At 42.4% G+C, this 21,896-nt stretch overlaps 2 protein-coding genes across 2 annotated transcripts in view; one reads left to right on the top strand and one right to left on the bottom strand.

Annotated features, from left to right (window-relative positions):
• Positions 1 to 4,746: 4,746 nt before the first annotated feature.
• On the bottom strand, positions 4,747 to 20,898 carry LOC143293157 (lipopolysaccharide-induced tumor necrosis factor-alpha factor homolog). The gene is made up of 3 exons (XM_076604077.1): positions 20,844 to 20,898; positions 15,501 to 15,771; positions 4,747 to 4,855 (listed from the first exon to the last, which is right to left on the bottom strand). Exons 1-3 carry the CDS (start codon positions 20,896 to 20,898, stop codon positions 4,747 to 4,749), a joined length of 435 nt encoding a protein of 144 aa, XP_076460192.1.
• Positions 16,785 to 21,896, top strand: part of LOC143293128 (uncharacterized) — a 29,951-nt gene continuing 24,839 nt past the window's right edge. The window contains exon 1 of the mRNA XM_076604044.1: positions 16,785 to 16,931. The gene's annotated coding sequence lies outside the window, so the exon portion shown is untranslated. The remainder of the gene's footprint in view (positions 16,932 to 21,896) is intronic.

Here is a 21,896-nt window from a genome sequence, read left to right as displayed (position 1 = left end):
ATTTCTTCGCATTGTGGCATTTTTTATAATGAGAAGGTTGACTTGATAGCAAAAAAAAGAGCAAAGGGATCAGCTGAGTCAACATGTTTATCTCTTCCATTTTCATTGCAAGAACGTTATAGTATAGTAGAACAGATCCAGCGATCAGACTTTCAGATAAAAGAAAGGAATATAGGCTGTTCAAATTCATACGAAGAAATATATAAAATTTATGGAATTGTTGGCAGCCATAAACAACACAATAAAAGGCATATTGCGTCATTGATCTGTAGATGGAAACTAAACTGTTTCAAGACAAAATGTGTAAAAAGGGTTTCCTGTATATGTAGTAATTCTATAAGAAGTGATAATATATTTACTTGCGATATGTTAAAATGTCATATTTGTATTTGTTTTTTTGTTATTGTTGTTTTCTCTGTGTGAAATTCGGGCTGCTCTCCCCAGGGACAGCGCGTCTCTATAATACAGCGCCACCCATTTTTGACTCACTTGTGTAAACAAAGTGAGTCTGTTTTAACCCGTGTTCGGTTGTCTGTGTGTGTCTGTGGTAAACTTTAACATTGCCATTTTCTCTGCAAATAACTTGTCAGTTGACACCAAATTTGGCATAAAAATATGAAAAATTCAGTTCTTTCTAGTCATCTTGTTTAAAACAATATCGCATCTCTGGGATGGGCACCAAAAATTTTTTTTTTAAAAGAAGCCAAATTATATGCAAAATTAATTTACTGTTATATTTGGGGAGGGGGGGGGGGGGGGGGTTGGTGTGTTTTTTTGGTGTTTTTTTGTTTTTGTTTTTGTTTTTTTCTCTTTCTCTCTAAACATGGCACTTTGATCTGATGTTCTGACACAGCATCAAGAGCAGTCATTATTATCATTTTTTGTTCAAACAGGAACTTCTTTTGCTAGCATGGAAGTTATATTTCTGTGCAAATGTCTTTGGTGCAGATAGTAAAAAAAAAAAAATTAATCTGTAATTAATGCTATGGGGGTTAATTTGCTTTAAACTGATCTTTCTCATCTTAAACATTACATTTTGAAATTATACTCAGTACGCATAAAAAGCTTGTGTGTTTTACTCTCAGTGTACAGGGCTTTCATTATGTTCATTCGCCCAAGTGGTCTTTTTCGAAAAACACTAAAATCAATTCTACGAGTGGACTTTATAGATCTATTGGCTGAGCCCTGACACATATACATATTCAAAGCGCGTGCTCATATTCCTCGCGAACGCGAAGGACGCCATTTTGTTTCAAGTAGTTGACCTACCCGTTCAATCCTATATTTAATCAACAATACACGATAACATGTGATGGAAAGTTGGAGAAGGAGACCATTGAATATTCATTCAGAGAAAGATTTGTGAACGCCTCATCACTTAATGGATTATGCCCCAAACTTCGATGAAAATATCAATTAAATCAGTCGGAATTCACAGTTAAAAATAATAAACCATGAGAGTTAATACCCTTGATGAAACGAAAAAATTTCCAGTCTTGACTTTTCTCAAAATGAAGTCCTTTTCACTTCATACGACGTTTAGAAGTACTTGTACTTGGCCCTACATGTTATTAGTTTAACAAAATACTCAATTTTCATATCAACTTTAAAACTATAAAACTAGAATGAACATAAAAGAGAAATTGAATCGACCCTGTCGTACATTCCCGGCGGGTGTAACTAAACTTGTACATCTATCTAGATCCAGAGAAAACGGCTAAATGTTGCAGTGTGATTTCGGTGATAGCCACCTCTCCTTTACCACGGACTTACAACAGAATAATATGATTGAAACAGAGTTCTCACTGCGAATACTGCAATCGATTTATCGCCCTTAAAAAAGCATGTTTAAATGTTAATTTTTTAAACGTTAGTTTTAAGAAGCCACGGTAGTGTGTTGAGTAAGACAGTTCCTTCTCACCCGAACACGCAGGGTTCGAATCTGCCTTCAGGGATTTTTTTTTCTTTTTTCTTTTTTAACCCGAAGCTTTATAATAACAAACACAGAACACATTTTAACAAATAGATTTTTTTTAAGTGTATCGCAAGTGTGTCTTGAAGGCCTTGCCTCTCTTGTTTGTATTTTTTCCTGCGAGCAGTTTTATTTGTTTTTCCTATTGAAGTAGATTTTACTACAGAATTTTGTCAGGAACAACCCTTTTGTTGCCGTGGGTTCTTTTACGTGTGCTAAGTGCATGCTGCACACGGGACCTCGGTTTATTGTCTCATCCGAATGATTAGCGTCCAGACCACCACTCAAGGTCTAGTGGAGGGCAGGGGGGGGGGGGATCTTGGAATTATCACTTGTCTGATTATTTTTTTGTTCTTTCCCCAAATCTTTGTAAAATAGTCTAATTGGATTGTTGCTATGAGTATGACCTTTGCATGTTGTTGTTGTTGTTTTAACGCCTATATGTTTTAGAGTTGGAAAGTTATTCTCTTAGATTGTTGTTAAGTTAATGTTGTGAATAGTATTGTTTTCATCCCTTTCCTTCCCCCTCCCTTTTTTCTCCCCCCTCCCGCACCCCATTCCCCTCCTCCCCCCCCCTTTTTTCATGTCTAATATCACTTAAAGTGGATAGACATTAAATGAAATTGAATACACACACACACACGCACACTCACACTCCACACATGTAAAGATACAGGCTTTGATGCAACATGTTGGACAAATGAAATCTAAGCTCAATATAAAATTATACCACATTTTCTGTAAATCACAACAAAAGTAAAGCAAATCTGACATAAAAAGATCAATTTCCACAGTGAAATTAACATCTCACTCGTTAATAAACATATTAAATTAAGCATTAAGCATGAATGAATAGATAAATACATTTCAAAAATAAAATCATCTTCTTTATAATTAATCATCATAAGCCGTTCAACAATTGAAATGACACAGTAATAAAACCGCTCTTAGTTGTTGTTTCAATTCGGGAATGTGCTTCCTATGATGATTCATTTGCTGACTTTATCTTTCATCTCGAAGTTTATTCTGAGATAACGATCTGTTGAAAAAGACGGTCTCAATGCAAAGAGATACATTTTCACATGATTAAGTCTTATCACAAAACCCAGAGAGGCAAGACCTTCAAGACTCACTTGTGACACGCGCTGTATCTAGTAAAGGAACCATGAGGAAAAACAGAGATTAGAAAAATCGTTAAAATGGGTCCTGCATTAAACACTAATAACCTTGGGGAAAAACCCCAAACTGGCGTGCAAGCGGGGATCGGAAACAAGTAGTCCTATTGACTGATTAATTGATTGCTATGGATACTTATATAGCGCCTATCCTCGGTCGTAGACCAAGCTCTAAGCGCTTTACAAACACGGCGTCATTTGCAAAACAGGCTGCCTTCCTGGGTAGAGCCGACTGACGGCTGCCACTGGGCGCTCATCTTTCGTCATCACCAACGCTACGCCGCAGCCGATATTACTCAACCAAATTTGATATCTAAAGCTACGGGTCTTTTTTTTTTTGGCGCGATGAAAATATTATCGCATTTGAGGTAATAACACCATTTTAATCATGTTTTCTTGACATATCTTGATTATTTAAGAAATTCTGTTAATTCGGCTACAAAGGAGACGGCGAAACTGAAAGAAACGATCGATTCAATTTTTCTTTTATGTTCATTCCAGATAATTCAGTAACCACGAAATGACACCATTTAAATCATGCTTCTTTTATATATATATCGATTATCTAAGAAATTCTTTTAATTTAGCGGTAAAGGATATATCGACACCACTCCACGCACGCCATAACATGTACAGATTTGCACAAACCAGTCCAACAACAGGCTGACCAAAACAAAGCTGAAGAAACGTTCATTTTTTTTTTATGCTCATTCCAGTGAATTCAGCATCAACTTTAGAATATTCAAATGCTGTAGTTAGTGTCACTGTATGTGCTCTGTCCAGACTTTGTATTTCTTGCGAACAATAAAAACGATGTGCTGTCTTTCCAAACATAGCCCACGTTCTGGCAGCAAGGAAGTGGGATAATGGAATTTTTGCATCGGGATCGAGCGTCAACGAAATAAACCGTTAATGATCCGGAAATGCGGGCCTCATTCGGAATGTGAAGATATTTTTTCCTACTATGTTTAATCTAAATTTGGTATTGTCAAAGTATTTCCAGACAAAACGAATTTGTTAAATTTACCACCGACTCATGCACATACACACATAGACACAAACACACACACACGGACAAACAGACAACCAAACACCTGGTTATAACATAAACTCACTTTGTTTACACAAGTGAGTCGACAATGCAAGAATGACACAGATTCTGAATTACCTCTGTTTCATATTATTTATGGAATGCATAATCATTATGTTGCTACAGTCTTTTCTTTTGTTTGTTTTTATTTTCTGGGGTTTGGTTTTTTGTTGTCAAAAACTCTTACTCAGGGAAATATCAGGAAAGATCATGCGTATTTTTCATTTTAAATGAATATTAAGTTACATCAGAACTGTACCAAAAAAAAAAAAAAAGAATAAAAGAAAAATATATTTAAAAAAGAAAGGAAAGCAAAGCAAAAGAAACATTAAATTCCTTTCTTTTATTTTGTTTAAACTAGTAGCAGAAAACTTCCAAAAGGATGACAATCTTTCAGTAATTCCAGTTTCCACATGCCTGTCCTTCACGTCTCCCCTGACCGCGTGGAGCTAAAGAAGTGGTGAATGGACTGCGGTCATTTTCAGCAGCAAAAAGCAGGGCTGCAGCATTTATCTTCGGCTCCATTTGCCGATCTTTTGGTTACATCTGGGGCAAGTGTGGACAACATCCTTTGTTGAATCGTAGAAAAATGGAATCAGGCAGCATCCGAAAACACATCTGCAATACAGCATATTAACAGAGTGAGTGTCACTTACTTACTTACTTACTAACTTACTAACTTACTTACTTAATCCTCTTCGCTCTAGCTGGAGCAGAAGGCACCAACAAATCTCCATTCAGTTTGGTACTGAGCAAGCCAGCCGATTTCATTTCAGGTCTTGCCTGCTATTTTCAGTTCCTCTCTTACACTTCTTCTCCGTGTGGCTGGTGGCCTGCCTCCCTTTCTTTCCCCTGCTGGTGCCAATCTGAGGGCAGCGTACGGACGTCTGGTTACATTCATCTTCAGAACATGGCCCAGCCACCTCCAGCGCCTCTGTTTCACCTCATCCATGATGTTGATAATGCCTGTGTCTGCTCACTTCTTTGTTGATGACATGCTGTTCTCAGTCAAATGTCAGGATTCCATGGAGACACCGTCCTTTGAAGCCTCTAAACTGGCTTTCCATTTTCTTGTTTCTTCTCCAGTGAGTGTCAGGATCACCCAGTTTACTCTGAGGACTCAGTTCCCTCAGGTCTTCAATCCCTTCAACTGCTGAATCCTGATGAAATAGGAGATCGGTTTGGCCTCCATTGGAATTGCATTTACTACTTTTTTGTGTGTACTTTTCAATGGTGTCATTGATTTTGCTGAACATGAGTAAAGCAGTCCCAAGAGGAAACGTCCAAATACAGAATAGTGACTGACGTCCTGACCTGTAACCACTGTGTTATCTCAGCGACGTGACAGCCCTCAGTCCTTCCCGGTCAAGCAGTTAAGGGGTTAAACAATTACATCCATGTCTAGATATTTGAAAGACTTAAAAAAAATGAATGGAATTAAAAAACAAACAAACAAACAACAACAAAAAACAAAAACAAAACAAACAAAACAAAAAACAACAACAACAGATACGTTGGCATGCAACTGATGGGTTTGAAATATTGACTGAATCAACAGGCAATGTACAGCTAAAAATCACGGAAAGCAAAAATTGGATAGCACACACGCACGCACGCACCAACAAAAAACCAGTGTTCTGATTCAATAAACTGTTTCTCCTGCAAATCATTTATAAGGGTTATCTCCCTTGGATTGATTGGCTTTGGTGCAATTCTATTTCTGGACACTGATAAACACATCTGTCATTTATCTTACAATCAGACCTGAACGTCGAAAATAGGCAAGATTGTATTGTATTGCAGTTGTATATTACTCTATGTCCCAGCTGATTTCTATGTGTGAAATTCAGGCTGTTCTCTTCGGCCAGAGCCTGTCGCAACATGGCGCTTCCTTTTTCTCTCTCTCTCTTTTGTGTCTACAAAATATATGTGTCACTTCCAAAGCATTTCTTTTTTCTGTGGAATTGTGCCAGAGACAGCCCTTTTATTGCCATGAATTTTTTAATTTCGATGATTAAGTGCGTGCTGAAAATGGGATCTCCATTTATCCTCTCATTCAAATGACTTGTAAACACAGACCACCACTCAAGATGTGTTTGCATACACACTCCCACACACACCTGAATCAAGGTAGTTACACAGACAGCACATTGTGGAAGTATAATGCTACTCTTAACACTGACCCAAACATAATGAAAGTGCCACAGACAACCCAGGTCAAATTATAATACGACAGTAAGTAGTGTCTGACTTGGGCCACCAGAACAGCAGAGGAGGCAACTGCTCTGCCTACTATCTGGGTTTGAGTTTGATTAAAATGGAGAGTGTCTTGTCCAAATTACATCTCCATTCTCTTGGGCAAGAGAACTCTGGGACGGAGGTCCCTAGAGGCCAACCATCACCCAGTGCTGCAGCACTAAGAACCAGTGAAGTCTTGCCTCCTAGTTTGAGAGTCATAGACCACAAAAGACTAAGCTGTAGATGAATTTCCCTTGCAAGGTAGAAACCATTAATCACATAGCTCTCACTTTGCTATTGGCTCCAGCTGTTAGTTAATGTCAATCTCTTATATAAGTCAAGTGTTGAGCCTAAGTCAGAATAACAATATAATAATAATAAGGCCATTAAGAAGGGACATGTGGGGTGTGGGGGTGTACTGCTACCCTAAACAACGACCCAAACACGCAGATAACACCGCAAAGCACCCAGGTTACAATGATGGAGTTTCCCGTCGGACCGACGAATGAGTAGGCAGGCAGGCTTATCTGTCGGTCTATGTCCTCATATAGGAGAAGAAGCCGATTCTAGATGCGCAGCACTTCCCACAGGTGTTGCAAGGGAAAATGTCTCCAGAAGTTGAGCTCTGCTTCCTTCGCTCACGCTTCTCCTTAATGGCCAGCATTCTCTTGCTTTCAAACGTCTTTATGCCACTAGAGCACAGCATCCTCCAGCGAGAGCGGTCAAGGACATCAGTTTCCCAGAAAGCGATGTCTATGTCACAGGCTCTGAGGTTTGTCTTCAAGGTGTCCTTAAGCGCTTGCAGGGTCTTTCAAGTTCGCGGTGGCCTTCCTTCAGCTGGCCATACAAGAGCATCTTTGAGATCCAGCTGTCTCTCATGCGGACAACGTGTCCTGTCCAGCGTTGCTGGCACTGGGTCAGCAGGCTTTCGATACTTGGCAGGTCACTCCTCTCTAGGACCTGGAGCATCTCTGGTGAAACTGCTCAAGTTGTTGAATGTGACGGCGATACGTCGTCCATGTTTCACAGCAGTACAACGAGGTGGTCAGCACAACAGCTCTGTAGGTTTTGGTTTTGGTGCTGAGCCTGATGCCTTTGTTGTTCCACAGCCTGTTGTTGAGTCTGACAAAGGCGGAGCTGGACTTGGCGATGCGCAGCGTCACTTCTGCATCAAGGGCTCCGTTGCTGCAATAGGGTGCCGCCAAGGTAGCAAAACTTGTCAACTGACTTGATCTCTGTGTCATCTATCTTGAATGCATGTGGGGGTGGGGGTGGGGGTGTGTGGGTGAGGCACTGGGGTTCTGTGAGCTAGCTTGTTGGTACATGGACTCGGTCTTACTGAGGCTGATGGTGAGTCCAAAGCACCTGCAGGCGGTTGAGAACCTGTCCATAATGAACTGCATGTCTTCATGGGTGTGTGCAGCAAGCGCGCAGACATCAGCGAAGAGGAACTCTCTCAACAGTGCCTCAAACACCCTGGACCTGGCGTGGAGTCGCCGCAAATTGAAAAGTTTGCCATCTGTGCGAAACTGAATGTAGATGCCCCGGTCACAGTCTTGGAAGACGTCAATCAGCATGACAGAGAAGAGAATGGAGAACAGTGTAGGTGCCAGGACACAGCCCTGCTTCACTCCACTTACCACAGGGAACGGATCTGACATGTCAGTATTTTCCTGTACTCTCGCCTGCATGCCATCGTGGAATGACACAATCAGCTGGAGTAGGCTCCCTGGGTAGCCGAACTTTAGGAGGATCTTCCACAGACCATGGCAGTTCACCATGTTGAAGGCCTTATTCAGGTCTACAAAGACCATATGGAGCTCCTTGTTCTGCTCACGGCACTTCCCTTGCATCTGGCGTATGGCAAAGACCATGTCACATGTTTCCCTTCCTGAGCGGAAGCCGCACTGTGCTTCAGGGATGACTGTTGGAGACATGGTCAACCAGTCTGTTCAGTATGATGCAGGCGAAGATCTTGCTGGCGATGCACAGTAGAGAGATTCCACAGTGGTTATCACAGGATGTTTTGTCTCTCTTTCGTTTGTAAATATGGACAATTGAAGCATCCTTGAAATCCTGGGGGACCTCCCCTCTCTCCCAGACAGACTGAAACAGGGCAGGCAGCTTGTCTGTCAGCACCTCGCCTTCATACTTGTAGACGTCAGCCTGGATTCCATCTGCTCCTGGTGCTCTTCCTGACGTTGTCAGCTTCAGGGCCTTCCGGGTCTCGGCCTTGGTGGGAGGGGCAGCTAGTGAGTCACTGAATGGTAGCTGTGGGAGGGCTGCAATTACCTCGTCAGATACGGACGAATCCTTGTTGAAGAGGGTGTTGAAGTGCTCTGCCCAGCGGGCAAGGATGTCTTTCTTGTCTGTCAGGAGGATGGTCTGGTCCGAGGCTCGGACAGTGGTTGATCCTGTGACTATCGGCCCATACACAGCTCGGAGACCATCATGGAAGGTCTTCATGTCGTGAGCATCAGCAGCAGACTGAAGCTCTTCAGACTTTCTCTCCCACCTCACACAGTCTCTTCTGTACAAGTTGCTTGGTTTGCAAGAAGTGGTCCTTCTTCCTCTGGCAGTCTTTATCGGAAATGTGATTCTGATGCCGTATATGGAGTGTGTCCAGGAGCTTGGAGATTCCAGAGTTGTTCTTGTCAAACCAGTCTTTGTGACTCTTCTGTACAAAGCCGAGTGTGTCAGCTGCTGCTGTGTACACAGCATCTCTAAGGGTGCTCCATACCTCTTCTACATCAGTCGATGCAGGAATTTCTTGGAGAGCTGCTTGGATTTGCTGCTGCAGCACGTCCTTGGTGATAGGGAGGCGATGGATGTTCAACTTCCTAGGGGGTTTTCTGCCTGGCTGGTTGGAGCTTGTGTGCAAGTTCATCTTGCTGCGTACCAGGCGATGGTCCGACCAGCAGATTGCTCCTCTCATGCAGCGTAAATGGAAACATCACCTCTGTCCCTCTGCCGGACAATCACATAGTCCAGCTTGGAGCGGGGGTGCATCCATATGTTCGTGTACTTGTCCGCTTGTTTGAAGAGGGTGTTGGTGATGGTCAGTCCATGCTGCGCGCAGAGTGAGAGCAAAAACAGTCCGTTGGAGTTGCACTTGTTAGTGCCGTGCTGTCCTAGGTCTAGTCCTAGGACTTTTGGCCACGAGGAGAAGTCCACACTGACGCGGGCATTGAAATCCCCAAGGATGATCAGCCTGTCCTTTCTGTCTACCACTGAAATGGTGCAGCTGAGCTCCTCGTAGAAAGCTTCTTTGATGTCATCAGGGTTGGTCATCGTCGGGGAATAGCATCTGATGACTGTGGAGAAACGATCCTCGGACAGCTTCAGACGCAGGGTCATCAGCCTATCGTTTATCCCACGTGGAAGGCTGTCAAGCTGTCATGCAAGTTTAGTTCGTATGGCAAAGCCCACGCCTGAGGTTCTTGGGTTGCCATCTGGCTTCCCAGTGCAGTAGAAGGTGTAGCCCCCTCCAACTTCCTCCAGCTGGGTTTCACCGGCAAACCTGGTTTCGATCAGGACTGCTTTGTCCACCTGGTAGCAATCAAGCAATCAAGCATTCTAGCAATGAGCACTGTGCGCCTTTCTGGTCTGTCGTCTCTGTCTAAAAGGGTGCGAACATTCCAGGAGATTTTAATCATTGTGATTTAAAGAAAGCCTTACCTTCTTTTAAACAATATGTTACCTGCCGGACCAGACTGGACAAGACAATCGATCTGTGTTACGGGAACATTCCTAATGCCTACAAATCTGTTCCCCTTGCACCAGTGGGTGTATCTGATCATGATGTTGTTCAGTTAATCCCAGCCTACAGACCAAAGATACAGACAGAGCCGATTGTGAAAAAGAGTGTGAAAGTTTGGACGTCAGAGAGTGTGGATGAACTGAGAGGATGTTTTGATTGTACTGATTGGAGTGTGTTGACTGACCCATGTGAGAATGTTCATGAAGCAGCTGATGTTGTTACATCTTATATCAGTTTCTGTGAAGACATGATAATTCCGACAAAAATAATTAAACTTTTCCCCAACAACAAACCATGGATCTCAAAGTCTCTCAAAACAATTTTAAACGAGAAAAAGGTAGCGTTTCAGTCAGGGAACAAGAAGGATAGGAAATTGATACAAAAGAAGCTTAGAGGTGAATTACGAAGGGGACAGAGGGAATTCAAGTCAAAAGTAGAGCAACAGTTTCAGACGGGAAGAATGGCAGATGCATGGGATGGGTTAAAAATTATCACTGGAGAAAACGAAAAGGAAAACAGTAGCTTGTAAAATGGAAAAGGATGAACAGATTGATTTTTCAAATAAACTGAATGATTTCTACTGTCGCTTTGAAAGGAATGATCTGGGAAGGGAACTGGATAGTGTTATCTCACAGTTGCAGGAAAAGATCAAAGATAGGAACACAGGTGAAGACTTTGAGATCGATGCAAAAGTTGTTGAATCTTTATTTTTAAAACTGAATGTCACGAAGGCAACTGGCCCCGACAATATCTGCGGAAAATTACTGAAAACATGCGCTTCCCAGTTGTGTGACGTGTTCTGTAAAATTTTCAACTGGTCTCTGAAGGACTGCTCCGTCCCCAGCATCTGGAAAAAATCTACTATCTGTCCTATCCCCAAGAAAAAGAACCCAGCCGCACTAAATGATTACCGTCCTGTTGCCCTGACTTCAGTAGTGATGAAATGCTTTGAAAAAATTATTCTCCGACATCTTCTTTCTTTCACTGAACAGCAGCTTGACTCTCTTCAGTTTGCTTATAAAGCACACAGAAGTACTGACGATGCTATCCTAACTCTCCTTCATAATGCTTTCCTTCATTTGAATAACACGGGATCTTTCGTTCGTATCCTTTTTGTTGACTTCTCTTCTGCTTTTAACACAATACAACCTCATCTCCTTGCCCTCAAACTGCTAGGCATGGATGTTGATCCGAAGCTTACTCTTTGGATAATAAGTTTTCTTGTCAATAGAACTCAGTCCGTCCGCTTTCATTCTGCCCACTCTTCTCTAAAATCTACTTCTACTGGTCCACCCCAAGGTACAGTGCTGTCCCCTGTTCTTTTTACACTGTACACAAATGACTGCAGAGGCACGGAGGAAACTCCTGTCATAAAATATTCTGATGATTCAGCAATTGAAGATCTGTCTGATGCTATTTATTTCAGTGAAATTAAAAAGTTCTGTTCCTGGTGTGAGAAAAACTATCTGGATCTCAACGTATTGAAAACAAAAGAAATGTTAATAGATTTTCGGAAAGACCCCTTGCCTGTAGCTGACCTTGTTATTGATGGTCAAACAGTGGAGAGGGTCAATGAATATAGATACTTAGGGACCATCTTAGACAATAAGCTGACTTTTGACAGAAATGTTGATTCCATTCATAAGAAATGTCAATCTAGAATTTTTTGTTTACAGAAGCTTAGAAATGTTGGTATAAATTCAAATATTCTTCAAAGTTATTATCGATGTTGTATCGAGTCTGTGCTTACAGTTTCATTTATGTGCTGGTATGGAAGTTTGGGAGTGAGGAGTAAGCGTGTTTTGAACGATGTCATGAGTGTATGCAGTAAAATTGTGGGAGTGAAACAAGCTAGTATGCAAGAGCTGTATGAAAGTCGAGTGGTTAAAAAAAGCAGGCAGATAGCAACTGACGACACCCATATTTTAGCAAAGTATTATGAGCTATTGCCATCAGGACGACGCTACAGAACTTTTAAGTTGAAATCCAGAGCTCTGAAGACTTTTATTCCACGTTCAATCCACCTTTTAAATTCTTGAGAACTCTGTGTGTGTGTGTGCGCGCGCGCACTCTCATGTGAGACGTGTGAAACTCCGTGCATGATAAGCTGTATCTTGTTCTAGTTGTGGTGTGTGTGTGTGTGTGTGTGTGTGTGTGTGTGTGTGTGTGTTTACTGAGCTTAAAACGTGACAATTGGTTATAGTGAATGTGCAATATGTAGGAAGAATAATGTGCAATATGCAGGATGAATGTACAATGAATATGTCTAATGCTAACGTCCATATTCTAAATATATTTCTGTTTAATAATTACGACGTAATAATTAATTGCAATGTTTTTAAAAGCGAATATGTGAAATGCTTTTATTTGAGAACATATGTTTATTACTCTTGTTTGATCAAGTTATCCGCGTGTGTGTGGGGGGGTGGGGGGGGGGGGGCGCGGTGCGGGTGTGTGCTGATTATCTGGTTGTGGTTTTCCGCAATTCATCTTTATTCTTATCTTATCTGTCTATTATAATCAATGTGCAGTACAGTAGGCTATGTTTATAATTATATTCAAATAATGTTTCTTAATTCTCTCTGTTTTTACATTAAGAATACTAGTTATTACCTGCAGTGTGTGGATGTATGTATGAACCGATGTATGTGACATTTTTTTACATTTGTATCTTCGTAATATTTGTTGGGGCTGTTGTTGGCTTTTACAGTTATGGTCCCCATGTTGTTTACTTGTCTATGTTGTGATAATGCACCTGACCAAATTTCTCCAGTTGGAGATAATAAAGTTATTCTTATCTTATCTTATCTTATCTTATCTTATCAGGGCATGACTCCTGGTTCTTTTCTTCTGTTGTTTTCGACCGCTAGTGTTGGATGTCCAAGTGGGTGCGGTTTCCTACTAGGTACTTGGCAAGGCAGGCTTTGTTTAGGGATCCTTTTATCTCCCCTTCCCCATGTGGGGAGAGCAGTGCTGTCCCTAAAAAGGGCTGCTCTGACGCTGTTGGAGGATACGGGCGCAGCATCTGCCCCAGTCTACGGCGGACGACCATCACTCCACAGCCGCCTGCGTGCAGAGTCGTGACTAGGAACTGCCAGTAGCGTCCTCTGCTCGTCCCCGTTACCACTTCTCCATCGCCACAGGGCTTGGGAAAGCTGGGTGTTGAAGGGCTAGCTCATTGTTCCGACATTATCCTGGTTGCCTGAGCAGCACAGGTGACTTTTTTTAGTGAAGAGGAGAGTCCCTTCCCCACTCTCTCACCTACCGACGCTCACAGTCCCACAGGTGCAGACATTGCCACTTGTAGGACGGCCTCGGCAGGTGCAGGTTTTTTCTTTGGAGTTCCGTGTCCTAGGAGGACTTCCAGCCAAGGATAAGAGCTCCCCATGCCCTTTGGTCATCTCCTTTCGCCTTCACAGCCGTTGGGAAAGGTTTCCTCCTCCGCCTGGTCTGTCGTTGGGAGACTTCTATTGCGGCAGGTAGTAATAGGTTACATGGTACCAGTAGCAAGGGCTATGCCCCTGACCTGACTCACTAACATCGCAAAGCACCTAGGTCACAATGGTGTGTGTCCATCGAGATCGATGATGACCATCGTTGTCATCCAGCTGGGGGATGGGGGGAGGGTGGTGGTGGGGTGGGGGGGAGGATGCTCATGAATCTATCTGTGAATGCGCAGATGGCTGAATAGTCCAATCTGCGCACGAAATGTTCGCTGACAGTTGGGGCAGACAAAGACAGGCATACCATTGTCAGGGAGCTTGTTTGCCCGTGACTTTCTGGCCTGCCTCTTCTGAACAGCTGCAGCAGTCCTGTTGGCCTCGCACAACTTGGCGCCTTTGTGCACAGCAGCACGCCATTTGTCACGGTCCACTGCAGATTCCTCCCAGGAGTCAGGGTTGATATCAAATGCTTTCAGAGAGACTTTCAGAGTATCTCTGAAGCGCTTCTTCTGACCTCCGTGTGATCTCTTCCCTTGTTGCAGCTCGCCATAGAAGAGCCTTTTGGGCAGCCGATGGTCTGGCATGCGCGCCACGTGTCCAGCCCAGCGAAGCTGGGACTGCATCAGGATGGTGAAGATGCTGGGAAGGGTGGCTTTTGCGAGCACCTCTGTGTCTGGGGTCTTGTCTTGCCACTTGATGTTCAGTAGCTTCCTGAGGCATGTTGTGTGGAAGTGGTTCAGCTTCTTGGCATGTCGTTGGTACACTGTCCAAGTTTCGCAGGTGTACAGTAGTGTGGGGAGAACTACTGCTCTGTAGACCTTTAGCTTGGTCTCAAGACTAATGCCTCTTCTGTTCCAGACATTTGCACTGAGTCTACCAAAAGTTGCGCTTGCTCTTGCAATCCTGACGTTCACTTCATCGTCGATGGTCGCATTTCGTGGCAGTGTGCTGCCAAGGTATGTGAACCGCTCCACCGCACTGAGTCTCTGACCGTTGACTGTGATGTTGAGCTCAACGTAGGGTTTCCCTGTGGCTGGCTGATGGAGAACTTCAGTTTTCCTCGTGCTGATGGTAAGGCCGAAGTTCCTGCTGGCAGTGGCAAACTTGTCAACGCTGAGTTGCATGTCAGCTTCAGATCCAGCGTTGAGGGCACAATCATCAGCAAACAAAAAGTCTCTGATGATGTCTGTCATGACCTTCGTTTTTGCTTGAAGCCTTCTGAGGTTAAACAACTTGCCATCTGTTCGGTACTTTAGGCCGATTCCAACATCGCCATCTCTGAAGGCATCAGTAAGCATTGCAGAGAACATGAGGCTGAACAGCGTTGGAGCCAGGACGCAGCCTTGCTTGACACCATTTGTGACAGCAAAAGGAGCAGATGTTTCGCCTTTGTCCTGGACTCGAGCCTGCATGCCTTCATGAAATTGGCTGACCAAGGAAATAAATTTCCGAGGGCATCCGTACTTGGCCATGATCTTCCACAGTCCCTCTCTACTCACGGTGTCGAAGGCCTTAGTGAGGTCGACATAGGTGGAGAACAGATCAGCATTTTGCTCCTGACATTTCTCTTGCAGCTGCCTTGCAGCAAACACCATGTCGGTGGTTCCGCGCTCTTTCCGGAATCCACATTGGCTCTCAGGCAAATGACCTTGGACAATACTAATATAATAAAACTCATAAGTAGGACACAAGAACATGGTGAGTGTAACACTACCCCAAACACGAACCCCCAAATGAAGAGCACCCAAGGCAGAATACCAATCTGATAACACCCATAAGGAAGACATGAGGGGTGGGGGGTAATGCTACCCCAAACACTGACCCAAGTAAGCAGATAGTGAGACTGAGCACCCAGGTTATGAGGCCCGTTTTGTAAGTGGTGACTGTGACCACCTCAGCTTGGCAAAAAGGGCAGACGGTGCGGACGGGTAAGTCGTAGAACACTTGCACCGGATGGGTGACCATTATTACCGGTGGTGTCTGAGGGTACCCAGGCTGAGGGGGCAGTGACTGGGGGTACCCAGGTGGAGGGGCCGGTGACTGAGGGTACCCAGGCGAAGGGGAGTAGGCTGCCTGTGGAGGTGGAGAGTAGCCTGCAGGTAAAAACAAGAGTGGGCAGCAGGACACTGGTTGATAGAGATGGATACTAGAACAACACCTGCCCTTCTTGGTCACAGGCCAAGCTCAACACGCTTCACAAACAGTCATTTGCATAAGAGGCTTTTATCTTTATTTTCTTCTGCCTGCAAGTGTATTTGTTTTGCTATCAATGTGCATTTTTGCTATCAATGTGCATTTTTTCAACAGAATTTTGCCAGGGACATCCCGTTTGCTGTTGGTTCATTTGCATGCTGCACTGTAAGGTCTTTGGTATAATCGTCTCATCCTAAAGACTAGCACCCAGACCACCACTCAAGGTCTATGGAAAGCAGGGGTGGGGTGGGAGGTGTGGGGTTAGGGGAGAGGGAGGGGGCGCAAAGCTACCGATCCATACAGAAATCATGGGACTGGAACCCGTGGACAAAAAAAAAAAAAAAAAAAAAAAAAGAAGAAGAAAAAAAGCGTTTCTTTGCAATTCTGTTGAGCAATCACTGAGGCAAAGTGAGAAAGTGTAGAAACATTGAACCCCCCCCCCCCCCCCCCCCCCCCCCCCCCCAAAAAAAAAAAAGAAAAAAGAAAACAACAACAAAAACACGAAAGAAACAAATAAACATAAAGTCATAACACACTTTGTTGGCATATTTTGCGAGCCGATGATTATATATATTTTTTTTTTAAAGAAAAAAAAAAGTACTGCTTTGTGTGATGACATCACACTGGCAAAATTTACTCCGCAAGTATAATATGCACCGAAATTCGAAATTTCTTGGAGAGTTAAGGAGCCGGCGAAAGTAAAGTCAAGGTCGTGTCATTGTCGTAGGTCACCGGAAGGGACAACATCACCGGAAATGACATCATAAGTCAAGGTTAGAACCGCGGAAATGACGTCAACAGCGGAAATTACATCATAGGTCAAGGTCTTGTCCTTGTCGTAGGTCAGTGGAAGTAAGGACAATAGATAAGGAGAATAGTAAGGTCAATAACGACATACTCGTGATGCAAGTAGAGGTGTTTGATAGAATGAGTGTATGTGTTGAATGAGAAGGGCTAGAGGGCATCATGTCAGCCAGGATGTGGTCACTGGGAATATCCGGGCTTTTGCCGTGAATAGACTGCACAGGGTGACTTCACCGCTAATGTGGTATCTGCGAAGGTGGGTACCTGCCCGCTATTGTGTGTGTGTGTGTGTGTGTGTGTGTGTGTTTGGATATACACCTTTTGTTGAACACTCCTTAGCTACCAAGCTCCCTAAAAAAAAATTCGACTTCCGGTGCATAGGGACTGTAAACCACATATTATTATACAATTAATACAACATCACTGGTGCATATCAAGCCGCTTTTACGAAAAAACAACAACTCTACATTACACCACATATTTACGTTGCACTTTTGCACTTGTTAAAAAGCAACTCTCCTTTAACCAAAAGTTGTACTTTCTTTTCACTGATCATTAAAAGGCATTCGACTATATCAACTGAATTTTTCATTAAATAATTTTATTGAAGCATGGTATAAGAGGTAAACTTTATATATCTATTAAAAACATGCATAATGTGTTAAGAGCTATGGTAGGCTGTGGTACTAAACTGACAAAATCTATTGACTGTGGAGTTAAACTGTGGATGCTTGCAGCCCAGTTTCATTCTTTCTTTTTATTGATAAATTAACGAAATTAACGATTCAAGTAATAGCTAAAAGAAGATACAGAACTTTGTTTTCAATTCATGCTTTTGAATTATTCATACTTCTCTTAGCTAATGGTGTTATTTTGATGTCAGAAACTGTTATAGGTTTACAAACACAGCTGAACATTTTGCAACATGCTTAATGTGGTAAGAGCTGGAGTAAGCTGCGGTGTTAAACTGACGACATTTACTAACTGTTCATCCGAACTTGACTGGTGATGCTTGCAGCTCAGCCCATTTTTATTCTTTCTGTTTACTACAAAATTAGCGATTCAAGGAATAAATGATAGAGAACATGGATGTTGCTGCTTCCTCTTTATTTCTCTCATTCTCTAGGAATCAACCACTAAACTTGGGGGTTGCAACCCATTGGAGGTAGGGCGTCACTTGCAGAGGGCTATAATGAAGGCCAGGGGCAGGGAACATGCACGGCTGTGCCACTTCACCACCAGCACCCACCCAAATACACATATAAAAACACTTCCACCCCAAACACACACACAATCAATCATACATATCTTAGCTCCCACAACACACACACACAAACACACACACCCATACAAACACACACATATACTTATAAACACATGCACGTTTATATATTGCGTATGTAGCTGTGTACCGAGTGGTTATTCAAGGGTACGGTACAAAAGACTTAACTTATGATGATTTACTGAATTAAAGGATAAAGAAGAATTCCCGCACACAGGCCAGAAACATATAGAGGCCAGTCACAAATGGGGTTTTTCTACTGTTTTATTTACAATAGTTATGAGAACATAAAAGAGAAAACTAAGAAGAGAATGGAAGAGAAGACAGTGCCTGGAATGACACAAACAAATGTCATAAGCACAACATGTTGGCACAAGTGAATAGTAAAGCACATGTATACATATTACATGGAAAGACTATCACTCGGGTTTGGGATACGCAACAACATAATGCATATGTGTGAAGACCAAACACTGACATCAAATGACATTTCTAATACATTTAAATAGCGCAGTTAAAGTGAATGAAGCGATGCTGACTTGGTGAAAGTACACTGACAGTATAGATTAGGTAAAGCTTGTACTGTGTCAAAGTGACTCAAATGAATCAGTTTATCATGTAGCAATATACTGGAGTAAGCCGTATAGGAGAGAGCATGATGACTAAATTACAATTAACAGACTGACACATATCACTTGGTCAGGTGGTTTTAACCAATAACTGATATTAATCAAAAACCAATAACTGATATTAATCAAACACTATCTTGTAATCACCACAACAGAATACTACACACATCTTAGAGTACTGAGCATCAGTGAAACACTAACCTTCATCAGTGACAGCAAATGAGAAAGAACGCATCATATGCACCCACTAGAATATTCTGGAACAAACTATTAGTGTCCAGAGACGTCACTGACTGTGACGTTAAGAAGAATCAAGTGGAACACTACTCCAAGCATATGACAACATGGCAATTTTCTAAATCAATCATAGCCGAGCTGTGACTAACATGTCAAAGCAATAACTGAACAAAGCAATAACTGAACATACTCATATGAACACAAGTACTGTGTTGAACAATACAATTTACAAATCAACACATTCTACACACTAGTACTTACAGCAATACGTAGCGAGGTGTCAGCCATTGTGAGAACACACACCACACACACTCACACTGCCTGCGACGCAGCAAGAAAGAGAGAGCAGCTCTGGTCAGATGACTGACCAGGTATGAAATGACTATTCATCACTCACTAAGCCAATTTATGCAAGTTAAGGGGACTGCAAAGACCGTCACGTGTACTGCAAGCAGATCGTCACTAATCAGGCCAAATCCGATGACAACTGTGTTTTTTACAAGGTGTTCAGTGACAGATTTCTAAATGATTCCTGAACCGATTTACGTCGGATAAGTTGCAAAAGAAAGAGCTCAACACCTACTTTATAATGAGTATAAATAGAAGTGTTGATTATTTAAGATGAATTTATAATCTTAATATAAGTCACCTGAACAGCGTCAGTTTTAACGAGCTCGTTAAATCAGTTTAACGCAGGCAAACATAAATGGAATAGACTTAAAGATGGAATTGCGACGATTCTGCCAGTATGTAATACCTGTAGTTTACTGATCTGACAAAAGATATATTAATTAAATACAGTGAAGCAGAAACACAGATTCCAGCTCAGCCAATAATGTACCGTGACGCGACACTGGTCGAGCTATGAGTAGGTTGTCTGGCGAAGAGGACAAAATGATGTAAGCGGAGTGACATCACACATTCTGCGTGTGGGTTAGTTGCGAAAACTGTCGTCTGATGTAGCTCGTGTGTGAGCTGTTTTGGAGCAAGCGTAGCGTGCTTGGTCACACGTTGATCACATATACCCGTAATACAGACACCCCCACCTCCACCCTCAACACACACACACACATACGCAGAAACAATCCTACACATCGCAGCTCCCACAACACCGTTTACCATGCCTCCACCTTACCTCCCCCCAGTTCGGGTGTTGTAGTTTGCAACTAGCATACACAGTATGCTGAGAGGAAGGAAAAAATCAGTGTGCACAGGTAATTCTTAGCTGTCGTCTGAAAGAAATGGGACCTGACACACGTTGACTGAGTAAAAAGCTGCATGGGAATCCTTGTTGGGGATGTAAGTGCACTACTTGTAATTGTTTTATGCTTAGTTGATAACAGCTATGTCTGGGAAACACCAAAGCTTGATATCTCTAACAGTGAACACCATGTGAGTATTTATAAAATCAACATACAAACAGTTCAAAGGCACTTTATTCTGGTTTTCTCTCGCTCCACCCAAGTATGGATGGGTACCTGACTTGTGACTTCCACTTGGGGAAGATTAAAACTGATGGAAGAAGAGGACTGGGCCATGCCTTCCTACATGTTGATCCCCGACACAGTGGATATGAATCCACTGCTTAAAAGGGCTATTTGGGCCATGCCTTCCTACATGTTGATCCCCAGACACAGTGGATATGAATCCACTACTTAAAAGGGCTATTTGGGCCATACCTTCCAACATGTTGATCCCCAGACACAGTGGATATGAATCCACTGCTTAAAAGGGCTATTTGGGCCATGCCTTCCTATATGTTGATTCCCAAACACAGTGGATATGAATCCACTGCTTAAAAGGGCTATTTGGGGCTTTTTTCCTTCTTTTTTTTTTAACCTTTTTTTAACAGATGCTAAAAGAAAGTTGCAGAACTTGCTTTTCTTTCACACATAAAATGACTGTGGAGATGTTTGCCCTGGGTACAGAAAAATACTGTTTGGTCAGAAGCGCCCCCTCACCCGCACCCCCCCCCACACCACCACCCCACCCCTCACAAAAAAAAAAAAAAAAAAATTACCTGGAGGAGGAGGAGGCGACTGTTTGCTGGAGTTCACTGGGGCTGGTTCTGACATGGTTCTGGTCCAATGGCTCACTTACTGCTGCTGCTGGAACTTGTGCTGAAACTGAAATCAAAACTTGATGATAGTAACTTTATGTTTCCTGAATAAAGTGTTAAAGATGGCATTAGGATGAAGGGACAGACAGACAGAATGAGAGACATTCAAGATGAAAATAATTACTCTGAATTACGTCATGTTTAGTTTGACTTACCATTTCAAAGTCCCGTATTATCACTCATATCCACTCACTGAAAATCAGTCTCCTGTGAAATGCATAAAAAGTTACAGCAACAAAAGAAACAAGAGCGGCAAGGCCTTCAAGACTCACTTGTGATACACATTTAAAAAAAATCTAATTGTTGAAATGTGTTCTGTATGTGTTATTATAAAGATTCGGGTTATTATTTAAAAAAAAAAAAAAAAAAAAAAGCCCTGAAGGCAGATTCGAACCCCCGCGTGTTCGGGTGAGAAGAAACTGTCTTACTCAATACACTATCGTGGCTCCTTAACTATCGTTCAAAAATTTAACATTGAAACATGCTTTTTTAAGGGCGATAAATCGATTGCGGGTACTCACAGTGAGACAATACACTATTTAAATCATTCTTTTTAAGTCCCCAGTAAAGGAGACGTGGCTATCCCCGCAATCACACTGCAACATTTAGCCTTTTTCTCTGGATCTAGATAGATGTACAAGTTTAGTTACAACCGCCGGGAATGTACAACACGGTTGATTCAATTTCTCTTTTATGTTCATTCTAGTTTTATAGTTTTACTGTTGATATGAAAATTGAATATTTTAAAACTAATAACATGCAGAGCCAAGTACAAGTACTTCTAAACGTCGTATGAAGTGAAAAGGACTTCATTTTGAGAAAAGTCAAGACTGGAAATTTTTACGTTTCATCAAGGGTATTAACTCTCATGGTTTATTATTTTTAACTGTGAATTCCGACTGATTTAATTGATATTTTCATCGAAGTTTGGCGCATAATCCATTAAGTGATGAG

The sequence above is a fragment of the Babylonia areolata genome, chromosome 18 (genome assembly GCF_041734735.1).
Source record: "Babylonia areolata isolate BAREFJ2019XMU chromosome 18, ASM4173473v1, whole genome shotgun sequence".
Classification (NCBI taxonomy): domain Eukaryota; kingdom Metazoa; phylum Mollusca; class Gastropoda; order Neogastropoda; family Buccinidae; genus Babylonia; species Babylonia areolata.
This window is presented reverse-complemented; position numbering and strand designations above follow the sequence as displayed.